Below are 20461 nucleotides of genomic sequence, written 5' to 3'. Positions count from 1 at the left end.
TTTAAGTGCACTCATTTTTAATAATTATACGCAAATGCACACAATGGAAGTTCTAGCATAATCTTTCTTGAATGCGTTATAGGGTTTCTTTGTCCAGGTCCTAACATGGGTGGGGGGGGGGACAGTGTGATTGAATAAAATAACTGGATGCAGAATAAGTGTAATAATGGAATCAAGGAAGTATTGTGTATATAATGTGTTAACAACCATCTCCGATATCCAATATAAACAAAGATCAGGATAGTAAATTGTATAAATCACATCTGTAGAAAGATTCAAGTGACAGGGGTCTATTCCTATAGCCATGTAGATAACCATATCCTGAACCAACAAAGGAATAAGGGTGGGGAGGAACACACGAGGACATCTTGATACTGATCTGTAGGAGTGAAACACTTTGATGCCAGGCAGATTTAAATAGAATAACGAACCTTTAAAAGGCTTTTTCCAGCATCCTGTATGCATTTACAGCCCATAAACCTTTATTCTATTTAAATCTTTACAGTTGAGTTATACCTTTCCAAAATAACCAGGTTAGAATATTAGCTGTCATGCACCCTGTTACTTGCTAAGTTTAGTTGTTGGAAAATTGGTCTTTTTTCAGATTGTAAATGTAAGATTTTGTTTTTCGAAGCTGGAGCTGTAACTCATCCCATGGAATCAAAGTTTTCCTTACCTTGGGATGCAAAAGATACTCTTCTAAATCTGACTTTCCGTTCCCTTGATAGCACTGTTTCTGTACATTGCCTCTGGTCATATGCAGGTTACACAAAGAGAGACTTGAATTACCGATGCCCAATAACAGGACAAAAGGAAGAACACTTAACAAGCATAGACATGCATATTATTTTTTAAAATTTCCCTATACTTTGGACCAAAATCATTGAATAAAGGATGTTTCTGGATGTAAGCTGTTTGTAGATACATTTTAATATTTCAGCTTTGTAAAATGCATGAGGCTGGTGTTGTGTGTGTTTTTTATTTTACCCATCCATTTGTAAGAGTCTATCCTTTGTGTGAGCCTGTAATTTTGGTAGATGAAGAAAGTTCTAGATGAATGCTTGAGAGTGTTGTTCTATGTTTATTTGCCATATTATTAAGGTCCTTCGTTCTAGCATCCTTTGGGTAAGCTTGACGTTGTTATTTTCAGTGCTCCTTACAATGCATTTTGTTGCTTGAAGGTCAAAATTCACCTGTCCGTGTATTCTAAGTAACGCCAAAAGATGGCAAAAGCCCAAAGCTCCCTCACACAGGCCCTAAAGGACTCTGTTATGTGTTTTGAACTGATTACCTCACTGCTTATCTAATTTCCTATTTTATATGAAGTCTCTGTTATTTTTTCTACCTCCTTTTATTCATACACATTCCAGATAAAAGTATTTGGCTTTCATTTTACTTAAAAGATTCAGCAAAGAAACAGTATCCATTTTTTGGTTCAATTGTGCACTCAATAAATCTTATAGTATAGGATACATTCTTCTAAAAATGTATACCACATGTTCTGTAGAAGAGTTGATAAATGTTCTTTACACCAGTTATTCTTGCTAAGTGCTTAACATTTACTAAATAAATCACTTGGAAGATGTGTATAACTGATGTGATGATGGGAAGAAAAGTATAGTTCAGAGTACTTTTTCCAGATGATGTGTAGTGGAGACAATCAGATAGTAAGGCTCTGTATTTTTGGGATATACACCTATCTACCGCACATTACACCACCGGACTGAACCTTTAATATAAACCAGGATTGATCCATGCTCTGTAGTTTATGACAATTTTTGACCCTACTGTCTGAATGTTGCAACAGAAATTGAGACTCATTAAACCAAGCAAATTTTTTAAGTCTTGTCTAATTTTGGTAGGTCCAAGCGAAATGTAGCAATAGGTGCCTTTTCATCAACAAGGCATTTTCACCAAAGAACTGCTGCTCACTAGATATTTTCCCTTTTCCAAAACATTTTCTGTAAAATCCTAGAGATGGTTGTGTGTGAAAATCCCTGCAGATTAGCAGTTTTTAAACTCTTTTGACCAGCCTGCCAGGGGCCAACAGTCGTGCCATATTTAAAATCCTTAAAATTGCATCTCTTCACTTGTCTGATGCTCTCTATTAACGTTAATGCTAGTCATTTTGAGAATGTTTACATGGCCAATTGCTTTGATTGACTGATTAGATATTCTTGTTAACAAGCAGCAGAACAGGTATCTAATAAAATGCCTAAAACTGAGCATACATTAGCTAAATTCTGCTATTTCCCTTCTCTGGGAATGGTCAGATCAGACTGAGGAAAATGTTCTGCAATTGCTTTTTAAGACTGGACTGTGCGAGGGACAACATCAGTGATAATATGAGAACCCAAAAATTGCTTCATGACCCATATGTTAAATGTTTTAAAAACGTTAAAAGCTTTCCAAGCTATCTGTGAACTTCCATGTCTCCTTTCTCCTATGTAACAGAAATTAGAAAGAATTGTTTTATAGTCCAAATCAAGAGAACAACTTTGCCACATGAAGATGCTGACTTAACTCGGCTACTATAATTTGCCATAAGAATACTAGTCCAAATATATCAAAAGTCTCTAAAACTGAAGATATTGCTTACAATTTGCGAGAATATATTGAGAAAAAAAATTTATGGTTGGTGAATTTTTATTTAAATGCAACAATTAGTATTAATTATTAGAAAACAATTTTCCTTTAACATTTTGCCCCTTATCTGTTTGCCAAACAGATCTATTACACATATGTATCCCTGTGTTGGCAATTATTTTTTGATTCACTAGTCTCGCTGTTTGAATGTTTATGTTTCTATGCTTGCTTTTCTTATTCTGTTTCAAAATGTTGTTAAATTGCTTGTCTTAGTTATAATTATTTTTATTGAGGAAATATTGTGGAGAAAAGAAGAAGTAAGTCCAACAGCTGATACGACTGTACCCGCCACCCATGAGGCACAACGTCCATTGGTTCACAGTGAAAAGTGTATTTTATAATTGTATTTCATTTTTTCAATGTTAAAACCTAGTATGAAGAATAGAAAGCTGACCATTTGGATCAAATTATGTATTTTCTGAATTTTTCTTAAACTATGGTAGAATTGAAAATCCTGAGTCCTAAAATGTATTCAGATCAATGTTTCTCTGGGATTCTGTGGTACCCTAGAGTTCCTGCAAATATTGCTAGGAGTTTGTTGAGCAATGAGCAATTTGTTCCTCTCGGGTCAGTTTAGGTTACACGTATGGCTATCTGTAAGGGTGACTTCTTCCCACTGACCACCGCTCTAAAATACTTTGAGCTGTGGATATAGAAATTATAGCTGGGGTTCCCTGATTTTACCTGAATGTTACAGGAGTTGATCTAATTTTACATTGCTTCTAATAATTTCTACAAATGGTGTTGCTTTTGAATGGGTTGCATTAGATTAGAGTTTGGGGCACAGATCTGTCATAGGGCAGCACATCTGATTATTCTTTTGGATATTATCCATGTAAAGCCTGTTGTGGGGAAAACACTTTGAACTTTTATATTCTGCATTGTCACATGTAACTTTTTACCATTCATCTTGTGCTAAATGGTTTCTTGTGCTGCTCTCTTTTTAATTTTTTTTCACCTTGTCATAGAACAATGATTTTGCTGCAGCTCCACAAAGCAAACTTGCTGAAAATGTTTAATTGATTTGATTTATTGAGATTCTCTAGAACGTATTAATCTTCTAGCCACTCTGCAAAGTCATCTAAACAGTAATGTCTGTGTGTTGCAGGTCGTTCCATACTAAAGTTTCTGTTATTTTTTTTTCTTTTTGTCTAGGAGAGAATGTGGACTGTAAATTGGGATCGTCTAGGAAACAGACAGAAAGGGAACACTGTGGACATTATGAGATAATAGTCCCTTATCTTTTGAGTGGAGAACAGTGGAAGGCAATAGGTACCATCTTTCCAAAGGTTAGTTTGCTTTTTTTTATGTTCCTATGAGATGCTTTTACCTGCACAATACAGAATGAAAAGAAAACATTGCAGACACTGGAAAATACACTATATTTGTGCTAACAATGTAACGGATGGAAACTATTCAGACTATTTTCTAAACCTGATGCCTAACATATAATTCAATGTGAGATGCTTCTTAAGCTGTTGCAAATGATGTCTGAAGATCTGTATTGTTGGTATATTTACCTGTTGGTCTAATTTACGCTCATTACCCCACAATGCCACCTGATGCCTTTTTTTTGCTCAACCACATATTTTTCTAAAGATATACTTTGGAATGTTTCTAGGGTTGATGGTAGAGGTGACATTTTAGCACTGTGTCTGAGTTTTTTCTTTTTAAATCCTTAGTTTTCAGATTCACTTGAATTCCTTGATCTCTATATTTAGATATCTCCACATTTCTGCATTGGAGACAGGACTGTGGAGCTTAACATTGAAATACTCAGCACAGGGTTTTCACAGACTTAAATATGGTACTAGTATTAGTTATATTTTTAGGCACATGAAATGTAACGGGTAAGTTTTATACTTTCAGGTATCTGTATTAGAGATACTTCACTGGCAATGCCTTTTATCTCCTTTTCTCTACATGATGACCAAGGTGTTATTGTTCCGTCAATATTCAGGGTCTGCATCTACTTGCTGGAGTACAATGCCAGCTCAGAGGTTACCCAGTCATGTTGTCATGGGGTTAGGAATTTGCTGATCAACCCCCTTCTCCCATGGTATTTGCTACAAAGTTACACTGTTTAAATCTGATTATTGTGATAGAGGAGACTAAGAAATTGCTTACTTCTGCCTGTAGCAGGATGACAAAATCATTTTAGCCTAGACAAAAAGTAAAAAAATAATTCGTACATTTTCAAGCAAGTTGGAAGAAATGCTAAAAATGCCTTACATTTCTGTTTAGAAAAGAATGATGGGGTCCTTTTCTAGCTAACCCAGCTCCTTTCTTAACTGTGTTTGGAACTATTGATTTGTCACGTAATCTGAGCATGTATCAGAAGTCACTTACTTCCCCAGACTTATATGAACAAGGCACATTACAAGGGCTCTGATGGAGTATTGGAGAGGTAGTGGATTATGGATGGGTTAACATGAGACTATGTCTGATTCCCTGTAATGCTAAACATTCAACATTTGGTCTGCTTTATGTTTCACTATAGTTCAGACTTTTCTTGAGAGACACATCATGGCTGTAAATCGTCTTTCACACTGCGTTTTATCTGGGAAACCTTAAAAAATTGACATTTACAAAGGGGCTTGAATTTGTAGGCATTTGATAAGTTATTAAACTGATCTGCCATTTGGACCTGGTGCTTGGTCAGTAAAACGTTTAATAAATGAGAAATAATTACAATCCCTGGTCAGCCTGCATTTTTGTGTTTTTTTTATTTTTTTGTTTTTGTTTTTTTTATTGAATTTTAAAAAGAAAACAATACAAACACACCAATTCTATTAAATACATAACAAAGCAAAACAGAAATAAAGCAAGGGTTTACACAGTCAAAGATACATTAATAAAAATTGTCGAATTGAACATAAATCTGAAATATGAAAAAGGAGCATATTTCTATTCTTGATATCTGTCACTTTGTATACCTGACCTCATGGTCTTATCTACCACACATACCTAACAAAGAAGTAAATTGAAATGATTTAGCATAACAGGAATACCTTATTGTGGCCCAATGGTGGCCTGTGGTTTGGAGGAAGAAAGAAAAGACAAACATAGAACACATGCAACAAAAACAAATAAGCCCAGATGGACAAGGTAATGGGAAAGGGGGGTGGGGTGGGGGGAGGACATGGGTAGCTAAGAGAAAAAGGAATTTGGGGGGGGGGGGGGTACACCCCCTCAACGCTAAATTATTCCTATTAACCACTTTGTCAGATACGTTTGGGATTGACCAAGCAGACCAAGTTAACTTGAACTGTTCCATTCGATCATCGTCCTCTGCAACCAACTGTTCCATATGACGGGTTTTCTCATGCTCTGCTAGCTATTCTTTAATGGAAGAAGCCACCGTCTGTTTCCAGAACCTAGGGATGAGTGCCCTAGGGGTCGTAAGAAAATGTCGAAGCACGCTCTTTTTAGTGGGCTTGATCAAACCTGGAACCATAGACATGATAGTCACTTTAGGACTATTAGGGACATGAGAGCCTGTGCAGTTGTTAAACAACTGAATAATCATTTCCCAGAAAAGGAAGATGATTGAACATTCCCACCACAGATGAATCATGGAACCCCTTTGGGATAGGCAGCGCCAGCATCTATTAGATGTTGCAGTTGAGATACGATGCAGATACGTGGGGCATAGGTACCATCTGGCCAAAATCTTGTAGTTAGACTCCTGTGTTTTGCAAGTCCATTTCCCAGTATCGCGTGTAAACAATTGTACCTGAGTCAGTGTCCTGAATGAGCAAATTGTATAGCAGAAAAATAGCATGAGTAGGGTGATCGTGGGAACTAAGTATTGCCTCGGAACCCGTCAGACCTCTGTGTATCATTAGGAAGTGAGGACACAAAGGAGAGTAATTGTATGAAAACCAAGTGGAAATCCTACTTTGGGAAGGTATATTTAGGGAACCAATACACTGCATTTTTTAAGATTATGCAGTGTATTGGTTTCTATATGCTTTGTTTTTTATAGACTTCACTTTGACTGCTCAGTAAATTAGGGAATATTTAAATAGGGTTTTGGGAAGCAACTACTGGATGAAAGCTGCAAATACTGCATAGGATGTAGTGCTGTGAATGTATTAAATATTATAAAGTTCCTGGAAAGTACGTCACATATACGTTTTTATTTCGTACATCAAATATTGCAGGTCATTTTTAATGATTACAACATAGATCACTGCTACCTTTTGATATGTGATTGTGTCTGCTGTGCACTTTTGCCTCTGTGGTACCATGGCAGCTTTGTGAATCTTTGAAAGAGCAGGAACAATAATGAGGCATTTGAGGAGGGACATATGCTTCATGGTGAATGTACCCCTGGTATATTATCGTCTTCAAAGGGGCACAACACCGTATCACATTTCAAAATGTATTTGTTTTGCAGATGCACTTTATACCTTATAAATTTTTACTAAAATTTATTGCTAAACTGTTGCAGTTGAATTTAGCAGTAGACCCACCCTAGTAACAATTAAACCCTCTTCTGAAAAGAGCAGTTTTATTTGCAGCTTTCAGTACCTATCAGCATACTCCAAGGAGGTTCTCCTTATTGCTGCCTAATCGAGAACATTTGTTTTTAATTTCGTGGATTTAAAGTGTAAGACAAAATTGCGTAAGGTACATTTTCCTAATAACTTTGGGATAATCTTCATTTCCCGTAATTTAGTTTGAGAATAAATGTTGCATGTTAGTTTTATATGCAATTTGTTCAAGTGTGTCAGCTTTATCTAGAGGCACTGTTTGAATAAAGGTCTAATATTTTTTGTTCAAATGTGGGGAAAAAAAAACTTCATGGGGTCACATAGCAAAACATGGTCAGCCTTCCTGCTTTCTGCCCCTTTTGCAGTGGTTACTGGTGGCCTGTTCCCTTCCTTTTCCACAAAAGCATTCTGTCAATCTATCCAAAGGCCAGCAACTAAGAGGGGATACCTTGTGGACCATTAGAAAGGTTTGGATACTCTGACAACATTGCTTAGTTTTAAAAAAATTAATTGTAAGACTTGTCACCTATAGTACAAAAGTTGTTGATTTAATAAAGAACACAACCATTTTATTGTTTATTGTTAATAATGTTATGCATTTGTCCAGGTCCAAGCCTTTTGTATGTGGCAGCAGATTTTTGAAAATCCCTTATGAATCTGCCATAATTAATATGAATGTATTATTATTGTGATGCTGTCAAGTCTGAATCCCTCATGCTTGAATGAAAACTCTTTTTATTTTACTGTAGAATGTCTATTCGGTTTGCACTGCTGACTATAAAAGGCCGTAAAAATGAGTGTGTTCTTTGGAAGAACTAGAGTTGTTTGTCAACAGCCACTAGTTACATTGAAGCTTTAAGGGCAATTTTAATGCTAATTGTTGGCTGACAAAGATTCAATTATGTTCTTTTTAAACACAGTGAAATACACAATGTGAAATTGTTAGTATGTGATATAAATTGTTTGTAAACCTGAACAATGTACAATATTTGCTCCCGTTTGGCCGTTAGATATATACAATATCAAGCATTTTGTTAGTGCGGTTTAATAAGTGAAGAAGTGCTCTTCACTTGTTCAATTCAGGGAAGATTTGGAAATATCTTACATTTTTCCAATTGTGCAAATCACAATGAATATGGACTTCAAATTGTTTGGAAATGGCCTTCTAACTGTTGCCAGATTATTATGCAGCAATAATTGGTTTTCCAATATCATTGCTGTTGGTTTTCCTCTTTGGCATTGTGTTAACACACACTTGAATTCTCCAGACCAGCAAACTGCCAAGACTCTTGATTTTATGCGGGTAATGATTAGTTTATCAAGTTATTTTAATTGGCAGCAGATAGCTACGGAACTAAACCCAGAATACTCACCTATCCCCATTCTGTTGCAGGCCGTGCCCCCATCTTTTTCTTCCATTTTAGCTAACTTGATTGACCTAGGAGTTCATTCAGTCCCAGCAAGCATAGGGGAAACTGGGATTGCTGGATATCCTGGCAGTCAGTTTCACAAAATGATCAGGTAGGTAAGAAGCATTATTGCAGAAGGCACATCACCTGTTCCTTGACCAGGGCAGAACAAATGGAATCATACTCATGCTCCTCCAACCACTATTTCCCATCACCCTAATAACCTCTTTCCAACAACCACCAAAAAGAACACAGACCATAAAACACAACAATATACATTTTATATGTTTATCTTTTTACAGCAGTCAAATTCTCCCTGGGACAAATTCCATGAAGCATTTTCTAACAATTCTCTCTACGGAGACCATCCATTTTAAAATTACTTTGCCCTCAGCCACTATGCACCGCTTCAGAGTCAAATTCCATCTGGTCCCTATACCCTCTCTATTTACACTCCTCCTACCAATTCAGAACACCATCCCTCTAATGGGTTCCCCCAGCTTTTTTTCTGCCTTTTTTTTTTTAACTGCAACCCTTCACGGACCGCATCCGCTATACATATCCGCCATGACAAATACAAAACCTTTCACTCCTGTAACCCCCCTCTTCATCCTGTCATGTAGTCCATGCTTTCTTTCCTTAGCCCAGGCCTAACTTTCTGCAACAATAATAGTGGAACTTAAGTTCTGCTTTAATACCCATCAAAGTGCCTAGGGTGTACTTAATTTTTCACACCCTGCTTCTGCATTTTAATGTAGTTTTTGTTAAATGACATGCTGTGATTTGTCATGTGTTATTGTTCACCTGAGGTTGTATTCATGTAATTTTAAGATCTGCTATAGACCAGATTTTCTGATATGCAAATCCCTAGAATTGTAAGACGGTGTACTTTCTTTTTTTTCCCATGACAATGAATGTGCAAAAATGTTACCTGATTGCTAAGACTATTAACCTTAGACATTTACATTACCTTAGACATTAAACATTTACATGTTTGTGATAAAAACAGCAGATAATTTTTATACGGGAAACATACAGATGGAAAGGCATTCAATGTAAGCCAGTAAGAACAGATACTTTCATAAGAAGTGAAATCGGGTGACGAGGTGTCTTTTAACACCTGACAGATTCAGCTGTGCGGCGGGTATGGGAGGGGAAGAGAGATAAAACAACACAAGAACTGACAGGGAGTTCATTAGGCTCAATCCAGCAGCCATTATTCTATTTTATAGAGCAGGCTGTTCTGTAATTAAAACTTCCAAGTGTTTCCGAGAAGAAGGAAAAACACAATTATCTTCCTATATAAGACGTTTCATTACAAAGCAAAACGCCTCATACGTGTGTATCCTTTGATAGCGCATTCAGAATTATGTCTTAAATCAAAAGCCACTATATAATCAGGTGCAGCCTTTGATGTTTTGTTGGTCTGTATTTAAAATGCAGCTTTTTTGGGTAGATTTTTTTTCATATGGCGTAAACTACAACATATTGCTGCTTTAGATTTTTATTTAACTTTATTTTGAAATAGTACCCTAATACTCTAATTTGCCGAACACGAGAGCATGTAATGGCAACCAATTGTTTTCAATAGACTGTGGTGTGCAGTGTACAATAACACAGATGAAATAACATGCCTTAACACACTTTGTGGATGTAGGGGAACAATCATATAAATGCACTGTTGAAACATGCACATTCCTACAGTTGCACAGCAACATGCGTATCAATCATGTATAGGGTGATGTGATGGCATTCCCTCCAATGGCACCTTCTGAGTATAGTGTTCTCCACCACAGGGCATCTCTACAGTTTGTTTTGGTGCAATCCTAAAAATTGTAAAAAAAAAAAAAAAAAAAAGTTAGCGCAGGCTCACAAATCAATGGTTTGTAGGACATCAGAGTAATAATTTATTTGTTATATAAGCAAATAAAAGTGATCAACGTAAAAAAAAAACTTTTGTGTTTTGTTAAATATTGTATGTTATTTTTTTAAAATATTATTTTTATTAAGAAATGAACAAGTTTTTTTTAAACAATTCACAACATAAAGAAAATACAAATGTGTGTTTCATAAAATAATATTGCATGTAAAATAAAAACAAATATGTGTAAACAATGACTGATAAACGTTGAAAAAGTTGATAAATCTAACTTTGGCCAAACAAGGGTAAAAAACATTGAACAAATAGATAATATACAACATATCCCAATAAGGGAAAATGGGTAGGGATGTCCCAGAATTTCATTAGATTGTATCATGCAGTAACCAAAATAAAATGAATAGTAAAAAGAAAAATTGCTACCACCTATGAACTATAATTATGCACAATCCTAAATTGAACTTCCTGCCCAATCTCGCTTATCACTGATTTTCGTTCTATAACCAATAACTTGAGTATCCTGGTATGGCAAATTTAGAATATCGGCCCATTTGGTAACAAAAACAAGTTCTGGATTACCTGCATTACTGGAATCAATAAGAAGTGGGTATATACAGTATCTGTTATAGACATATAAGTGGAAGAGTCACTTAACAGCCTCCCTAACGATGGGTGCAGTTTTATAGAGAAATCTGCTGATAGTGGAATTAACAGGGTCCTTTTCAACTGGGTATAGTAAAGTAGATGATGAGTTGGTAATGCATACTTAACCTGTAATATTGAAAACGGTAAAAGACGATTCTCATCATCTAATAAATGTGTTAGCAAGGTAATACCTCTCGCTGCCCAGAATTTGAACACTTTAAACGGGGACGCTTGAATGGGTAATACCGGGAAAACATAGTGATAAATATATCTTTTTTTTTTTTTTTTTTTTTTTTTTTTAGACGATTCTCATCATCTAATAAATGTGTTAGCAAGGTAATACCTCTCGCTGCCCAGAATTTGAACACTTTAAACGGGGACGCTTGAATGGGTAAAAAAAAAAAAAAAAAAAGATATATATATATATATATATATATATATATATATATATATATATATTTAAACTGCTGTATAGCTTGTAGTAATGTATACACATGGGGCTAATTTCATGCGCTGCTCTTACCTAGTTTGGTGCACTGAGCTTTGTGCATTATGTCAGCAATGGTAAATGGGAGTGCCACAGTCTTCAAATTAATACGGATATACACAAAGAACTTATGTGTTTGTGTGTGTAATGCTTTATGACAAAAACTTTAAAATGTAAAAGTTGCATGAAATATGTAAAAAATCATCACCATATTGTGCATACTAAAAAATGTTTATATTGCCAATTTTTTTCAAAAAATCTTTAACCTTCTAGCCTTTGACTGGCCTGCAGTGCCCATGTAATAGCAGACATCATTCTGTGAAGTGGAAGTTGAATATTCTGTTTGGCAGAGATTTCTCTAGGGGTATATTTACTATTCATGTATTATATTATATTTTATTATATTTTTTTTCCTTTTAATGTGTGATGTGCCTGTAGTTTCCATTGTTTACTAAATAGCATATGCAGTTCACTGTATTTGTTGCTAAGTAAATGAATAGGCGTCCATGGCTGATCACCTTCTGCAAAATATATGGCTGCCCGGCTGTTATGTGTTGAGTCACAGACCCTGACCATGTAGGCAGGTTAGAAAGGTCAAAAGGCAAAAAATTCCTTTACATGTTCTGGAGCAATGACTCAAAAAGATTGAAGTGTGACAGCCTCAAAATGAGCATTTCCAATAGGTCACCAATGACATCTTGCATATTTATTTTATGCTTTTAACCACTTTTTGTAATAATCGAAGCACAAAATACCATTTATGTTGGCCTGACGTTAAATGCCAAACTGGAGCTGGTAAACATATTCACAAGCAATGTGTTTAGATTATTGGGTAAACTACTCATTAAACCTGTCATCCTCCATTATTCCTGTGAGATGTGAATAGGCAGCGACATAGCCGATGTGCTGTAATGCTGCTGCGTGATTGACATGGATCTAATTCCCCTCTGTGCTCTGTTTACAAAGTGACTGTTGAGAAGCATTATATGGTGTGATAGAAAAGCGGCAGAGATTGACCCACAGGACTTATTTTCACAGGCCGGATGCTTAGAACCTTCAGACAGACACATCAAATAGCCAAGCAAGCTACTGCGCCTCTTCTGTCAGATATAATGACCCAGAGATGCTTGTCTAATATGAAATCTCCAGTAGAGGACAGAAGGACAAGGCCGCTTCCCTGACATAATTGTGCCCTGTACAGTATGAAAGAATGAGCATTTGCCCATGATTTAAAAAAGTGTAAAAGAGCTATTAGGCTTCACCAGAATTACACACATACTCAAAAGGCTTTGAAGCAAAAGCATCTGGCACAACACTGTAGTTTGCTGATGACCTAAAATAAAAAAAAATGGCTTTTATTTTGTATACAATGTGAAAGCATAAGTTACAAAACTTGTAGCCTAACAGTAATGGTAGGTAAGGTTTTTTATAAAAGGTTTTTTTTTCTTTAAGATCTGAATAGAGTAATGGAGTTGGAAGCCCTGTCAAATTTGTATTGCTTTTGCAACTTTGTTGACGGAATTCTTGGCAATGCTTTGTCACAGAGGATGGGAAAGTGGAAAACCTGACAGGGCTTCTACGACCCCTAGCAATTTTGTTTAAAATTAAATTAACAGAGTTTTTACCTAGAATCCTGTCATATTTTTTTTTTTTTTTTTTTTTTTAGACCAGTACTGATTCCATTCAGTCTGTCAGTAAAACCCCTCAATGATGACTTGCAGGTTCTCATCACCTTGATAAAGATACCCTTCCAATCTAAGAATAGTTGTAAGAGACCTTATTTGTTTATTCAGAGTTTTAATATAGTCCTACGTAAGTTGCCTCTCGGTAAATATTTTACTAGGGGTTCTGTTATTTATTTATTTTTTTTACCTGCTAAAACATTCTCACAGCATTTTAAGGCCATTCACCACTTATGAATTCCCCATAGGAATGTAAAGAAGTTGTGGCTGTGCCTTCATCAGCTAGTTTAATGAGTATTTAATCATAAGCAAGGGGGTTTTGAAGGTGTATTAGGATCTTGGCTATATCAACCTAAATAAACACCCATTAGTTGGCTCTTTTTTAATGTTTCAATCAGGATAACAATCCAGATGCAAACATTTATGTAGAGGTAACTAACATCATGAACAACATGGCAGCAGAGCTAACATTCACATGGTCCGCATGTGTCATCCATTTGGCATTTAAGCTCACATTCACATTAACCTGACAGGTCTCACACAAGGCTTTTCTTTCTGATAAGCAGGGAATGAAGGTAGAGAAGCAGCTTACCTCACATGGACGGGACTCCTCTATATCCAAACATTGATTGTCACTTTACCACATAGAAAAATTGACTTTTCAGGCGTACATTAAATAGGTAGGAAACATCATCATCCTAACTCTGCCCACATCATTCTGGTCCAGGTTCTATGTAGTTGACCTTTGATCATCCTCAGGGATATTTCCTCTTTACTTCCTATGTAAGTAAAGCTAGAAAAAATGTTTTTCTGAATGGCGAAACACAGTTTTTCAGATATTTTAAGGGCATTTACATTGACTTCAAATACTGCCCACATATTGGGCATGTATATCATGCACTCCTGATTAGCGGGATTAGCGACCTTCATAGACGTAGATGTACCTATGTACACAGGCTTATTCCTCTGGCTGGTAGAACAATGTTATCAGACTGGGAAAGCTTAGATATGCTTTTTGTTTCTTTCTTACCTTAATGTAATTCATGAATTTGATCAGGATTATAAACATCAAAGTAATACCCGATTTTGTTTTTAGCATCTGATATCATTAAGAAGAAAAGATTTCTTTGAGCAACAGTATCTTGAAGACTGCTTATCATAATGTTTTCCACTAAAAAACAAAAAAAAAAAAATTGCTCAATTTACTTTGTAAATTACATAATATTTCCAGTCAACATATATACAGTATATTTGTTTTTTAGACCTCATACTCACATGTTGCATAAGTTAATGACCCACAGTGTTGGTCCAAGGTGCTTGTCATCATTTATACCTTTCTCCTGACAGTAAAACTGGGTCACGGGATTTCAGCCAGATTTATTGACAAAAGGAAAACCCTTGGTGCCAATTAGTTTTGTTGATTGATATATCTAGCACAGAATTTTTCTAGTACTTTTTATTCTGATGTCTGCGGCACCTTGATAAACGAGTTCAAATATTCCTAATAGTTTTTCCTTCATGAAACTGATTTATCACACTGCTTACCTACTCCTTCATTATCCTTCATTCCACTCAACTACAAAAGGTGTTGATTGAAAGTTGCGATGATTGCTTATAATGTACTGAAGAAGTTACTGCAAAAGAAAGTTGATGTACTCCATTGTATGTCATTAAGTAGATGTAAACTCTTAAGTTAAGCCTTGTTGGTATACCAAAATATTGTCACAACAAAGTTAAGTACTGTCCATGATGCTTTATTTGTTTCCTTTGCACTAATGGAAATTTTTTAAGGACCAGCTATAATGGTCTGCAGACAGCACTCATTTGTGTTGTTGCAAATACACTTTGTCTACAGTTACATCAAGCATAAAACACTGTGGATCATTAAAAATGATATTTTTAATAATAAAATAATTGTATTCGCTTTATTTTTATTCTTTGTTGCACTCAGCTGCATGCCATTTCATAGGACAGGTTTCCTGATGGTGAAAGCTGTGGAAGATGCCAAATAGTTTTGCACCATGTTTGTTGAAACACCCACCAATGGTCTCCACCAGAACCAATGGTCTCCACCAGAAGCATATGAGAGTGGATGATAATCCAAAAAGAGCAATTGGGAAATAGAAGGCTATGTACACACTTCAGATGATTCTTGGTCTATACGAGCCGCAAGATACCGAGTACAGAGTGTACAGAGGCCGCCCCACGTCGTTCATGGATCCATCCTGGCAGATCCATGAACGATGGAAAACGAACAACCACAATGGAAATGAAGAGTGGAGAGCACAGGGTGCCACTTACTCATTCTCCCCTCTCTATAGAGCGGCGCTGTTTGTACATCGCTCATTCATACATCTTTCAGTTGTTTGTTGTTGGAAATGATCATGAAAGATTGTTTTCCAACTACAAAAATCTACCATGTGTAAGTAGCATCAGGGTGGCCATTCTATAATGGGAAGCATCTAAGAAAGCCTTTCACAGTAGGATCACCAGGCATTATTTTAATGAATTTAAATATTTAAAAAATATTGAAAAACTATTTTAAAATTATTTTCACATGTTTAGGCAACTTTTTTTATTTGAAACTTAAAAGTTCTTTATTTAAATGCAATTGTAAATGCCAATGCAATCACAATAAATATGCATGAAAGAATTACAGAGAATGTAGTAAAAATAGGTACAACAAGGTAGGATCAACAAAAGAAAAAGGTAGGGAGGGAGGAGAATGGGGTTGGGGAATGATATTATCTTCACAAATAATGGTGTTTTTAATCCGTATCAATAGTATAAAACGTATACCAGCTATAATACAAAAATAGACATTTAAGTATAGTCTTGGCAAAACATTTAACTCTATTAGTTCACACCAATAAATTTTTATAGGTATCAGAGGGTACAAACATCTCCCAAACAGACCAAGTAGAGTGTAATTTCTCAAGAGAATCTGATGCAGTCACGCTAGTCTCCTCCCATAGAATACATTTCAGTAACTTTTTTAGCCACACAGAAATCGTGGGGACAGAGGAGGATTTCCAGAGTGGGATTAATGAGTAGGCCACATTGAGCAAAGAAGAATTATATTGTTTTAAAGATGTATCCTAAATAAAACAGACAGTGTGAATGTCAAATTTAGATCAGTGCCCAAAATCTTTTGTGAAATCTGAGTTATTTGGGACCAGTAGGGAGCAATCATGGGGCATTCCCACCATATGTGGAACATGGTACCTACTGCCTGGCCTCATCTCCAGCATAGATTGGATGCCGCAGGGTACAATCTCCTAATATTACCAGGAGTAGCATACCAGCGTGTCAATAATTTGTATGAAGTCTCCTGCAATCTAGAACTGATAAAACACTTGTGCTAAAACGCAACCCATTGAGATTCTGAGAAAGTGGTTTGCAACGAACATTCTCAAGTTCTTTTATAGGGTGAAGAGGGATCGTCCTGTGAAGGGTTGAGAAGAGCATACAGATAGGGGACTGTATCGCATACTGGGGTACCTATTACACATAGCTTATCAAATCTTGACAGGGGTGCTGTCAAGTTGCATACAGATCCTGTGTTGTTAATAAAATGTTGTACCTGAAAACCACCAATTAAGTGAGTCCCCTTAAAACTGAGTGGCTATAGCTGTTCTATCTAATAATTTGCTATTGGTAAGGAAGTCCTGTACCTTTTGGTGAATTTTTTTTTTTTTTTTTTTGGTTTACTAATGTTCTAATGAAAACTTATACTCAAGGAAATACTCCAGTTGGCAATCTTGTTGATAATGCATTGATTTCAAATGCTGACAATTAGGTAACATATGGTTAAATCTTGCTACCAAAAGATTAGAAATGTCCATATAGCACTAGCCTTAAGCTATTGATCGGTCTGTAAACGTCAATCAAACTGATTGAGGTCAGCAAAGGAGAAGTAGAAGAATTGACCTGTAAGAGTGAGGGAGAAGATAAAGCTCTGCATTATGCATTCAAAGGGTGCACTAGAAAGCTGCACCTTTATCAGTTTTAAGCTTTTTTTTAACCCCAGATAATGCCTGTAGCTGCTCCCAGGTGCCACAGCGGTTGAAACAGGGTAAATAGTACGCAGAAATTGCACAGCACCATCAAAATATGCCCTTAAAGTATATGTCACCCTAAATATTATAGCACAAATATGTCTGTAGGTTTACATTGTGTTAGTTGGCATCTGCTTTTTAATTGTTCTTCTTGATATGCAAAGTGCCTAGTGATCTTGTAACCTCTCCTTTCTTTCATTTTGTTTCTGACCTTGCCATGCATGAAAGCAGATCTGTGCTGGTGTCCTCATTTTGTGTCCCTGAACTGCTACTTTGCAAGTATTCAAAACCATGCTGACACACAACATTGCCTGTATCTCTCTCTCCTCAGCAGTTATCAGCTACCCCAAATACTTACTGCTGCCTTCTGGACTGCACTATACATAAATGGGAACTTGCTGTACCCATATACCTCAGTCCCACCAACACACATGCATGGGCACACACACACTACTAAAGAGATGGACCAAAGCCAGGCTGCGTGATATAAATAAGGGTAAATCTTGTGTATCCCATGTGCTCTGGTAGACTACAAGTAACTGGGCAAATTCTTATTGTCAAGACATGTTCCACCTTTGTCAACATTGGCAAGCTGTAGTTTTGAGATAAATTAAAGGATTCAAAATGTAAACTATTGAAAATTAATTTCAGTGTAACCTTTTGTGCCATGTGTGATTGTGAAATTTCCCTTTTATATATATATATATATATATATATATATATATATATATATATATATATATATATATATATATATAGATATAAAGATATGTATTTTTTTGTGCAAAATACCAACATTTTAATAGATACTATTGTCATCTGTTTACCCAAAAATTAACATCATTGCATCAAAAAATTTACAACACATGCTATACCATTGGAAAGATACAAACCAGTCCTGTTTAAACAATGGTTAGCATGTGCAAACATGCAAAGTGTGTTTTTAACATTAAAATTTTAAGGTATTGGTTTCATAGTCCTTACACACCTGAACAGGTCCTTAGTTTTACATTTTTGGTTGTCACTCCATAGCTGCAGAATGGGCATTGCTGACAAACAGTATTCATGTACCCACAGACGTTTGTAATTTAGATAATTGGGTACAGCTGCATTATTGTAGTATTATTTTGTAGGCTGGTTAAATTAACTAGCTATAGTTGTTAACGTGAAATTGTGTTGTTTACATGTTAATTGTGGTATGAAAATTGGTATCATTAGCTAGATTTTTTTTTTGCTCTGATGGGTTAATGTGTTAATTTGTCCTATTTTTTTCTTCTTTTAAATGAATTTATTTCTGTCTTTGTGGAGATCATTGGACACACATCATGCTGCCTATTAGGAGAGGACTCTTCACATTTGTACTCTGTCCCATTGCCTTCAGTGCTAAACTAGCACACTCTGAAAAGGCCATCTGTGATTAAAATCACATCTATTATTATACAGTGCAGTAGCAAAATTACAAAGCAGGTATCATCTGTGCTGTCTCCTACAATGATCTGTTTCAAGCATGTTCAACTCAAATGGCACAGTAGGTCGAATTCAGTGGAATAATTCTTGAAGGGGTCATATTATGTCTAATGAGGGCCAGACCTACTTCATTCTAGAAAAGATTATAGCACTTTGCTAATTAATATTATAGTAATAATTGTAATGGTTTATGCCAGAGAAAGTAGCCATAGAACATTTGTTATGTATTTAGCTGCAAAATTTAGTGTAGCTTTTATCAACTTTAGAACAGACGGGGCCTCATTTAGCTCTCATCTTTAAACTGGCTTAGGGCCACAAAACAAGTAAAGTGCTGCCCAAAAAACATCATTTTAGATGTGTGTGTGATTCATTTAACGTTCTTCCTTTTACAAATTATAAGAGATGTGTCTTTTCTTATATTTTTTATTCTTATATTTAACTACACTTTCTGTATCATTCATACTTAACACTTGCCTGAACTGTATAGCTTTTGGATTTGTGAAGGCAGTGATGACATGTAAGCCCCTAATTTTTTAGTAATATATATATATTAAGTACAATTAACTATTAACTATAAAGTTCAATGAACTATTCTAAAACCTTGTTATCATAGCAACATTTTTTGTCAATGTACATCTAGTTTATCTATATGTCTTGAGAAAGAAGCACTTATAGTTCCAAAACATTGGTTACGTCAATCAAGAACAGTTTTTTTTTTTCTTTAACGTTGTAATGAAGAATTTAAAGCAGAATTCTATTTACGTTAACCCACGTTATCTTTATTTGAAAATACCCCTGTGCATACATTTTATTTGTTTGGGTGATGTCCTGGAAATTTCCTCTGCCTATTTGGTGGCATACTACTTTTGTTGTAATTGTGTCATTACACCAGTTTGGAGTTCATTCCACTCATTGTGACAGTCTTTAAAGCGGAACTAAACTGGCATGACTTGCCTATCTGTGGCCATCTTCTTTCCTTGCTCCCAGAATCGGTCTTCAGCCATCTTGATCGCCCATGCCTGAATGATGTAACACCCATGCAGATGTGCTGGAGTTCATTCATCCTCGGTAACACAGAGCAATCTGGCAGATAAAACAGATTATTGAAGAAGGGACGTCACCTGTCCCTTTCTGCAATAATGACCTGCCTGATCCAGCAATTGTAAAAATGTTGTTCCACTTAAAAATACATAAACACTGTGAATAATATTCCAATATTAAATGGTAATTGGAAAAAAAATATTTTCTAAATAATTCCAATTGTAAATATCTATTTCTTTGTATTTCTATCAGATTGAATGTTTAGTGGTAATGTGTAAATTACACCAAAACATTCAAACTTGAGGAGGCCTGCTTTTATCAAAACAATTATGAAACTCTGTTAACCAGTCTTTTAACGTACCTTTGCATGATATAATACAGGGGTGTCGAACTCAAATACACAGAAGGCCAAAATTAAAAACTTAGACAGGCAAGAGTTGGACACCCCTGATATAGTACATGCTTGTCACTTTTTATAACCTGCTGTCCAATCCTTTTTTGCATTATTTTGTATACCAATTATTACCGTATTTTTCGCCCTATAAGACGCTCCGGAATAAAGGACGCACCCAATTTTAAAGGAGGAAAATCTAGAAAAAAAAGATTCTGAAAGATTATTCCCCTTCTGATCACTCATGTGCCATTCAT

General features: G+C 35.8%; 1 protein-coding gene across 1 annotated transcript in view; it reads left to right on the top strand.

The window, feature by feature from the left end:
- The window catches only part of ADAM12 (ADAM metallopeptidase domain 12), a 303151-nt gene that overhangs the window by 39197 nt on the left and 243493 nt on the right, over positions 1-20461 (top strand). The window contains exon 2 of the mRNA XM_072424834.1: positions 3802-3935. Coding sequence (XP_072280935.1) covers positions 3802-3935 — 134 coding nt within the window. The remainder of the gene's footprint in view (positions 1-3801; positions 3936-20461) is intronic.

Source organism: Pyxicephalus adspersus, chromosome 10 (genome assembly GCF_032062135.1).
Source record: "Pyxicephalus adspersus chromosome 10, UCB_Pads_2.0, whole genome shotgun sequence".
NCBI lineage: Eukaryota > Metazoa > Chordata > Amphibia > Anura > Pyxicephalidae > Pyxicephalus > Pyxicephalus adspersus.
Note: the sequence above shows the minus strand (reverse complement) of the source record. Positions and strands in the feature narration are given on the sequence as shown.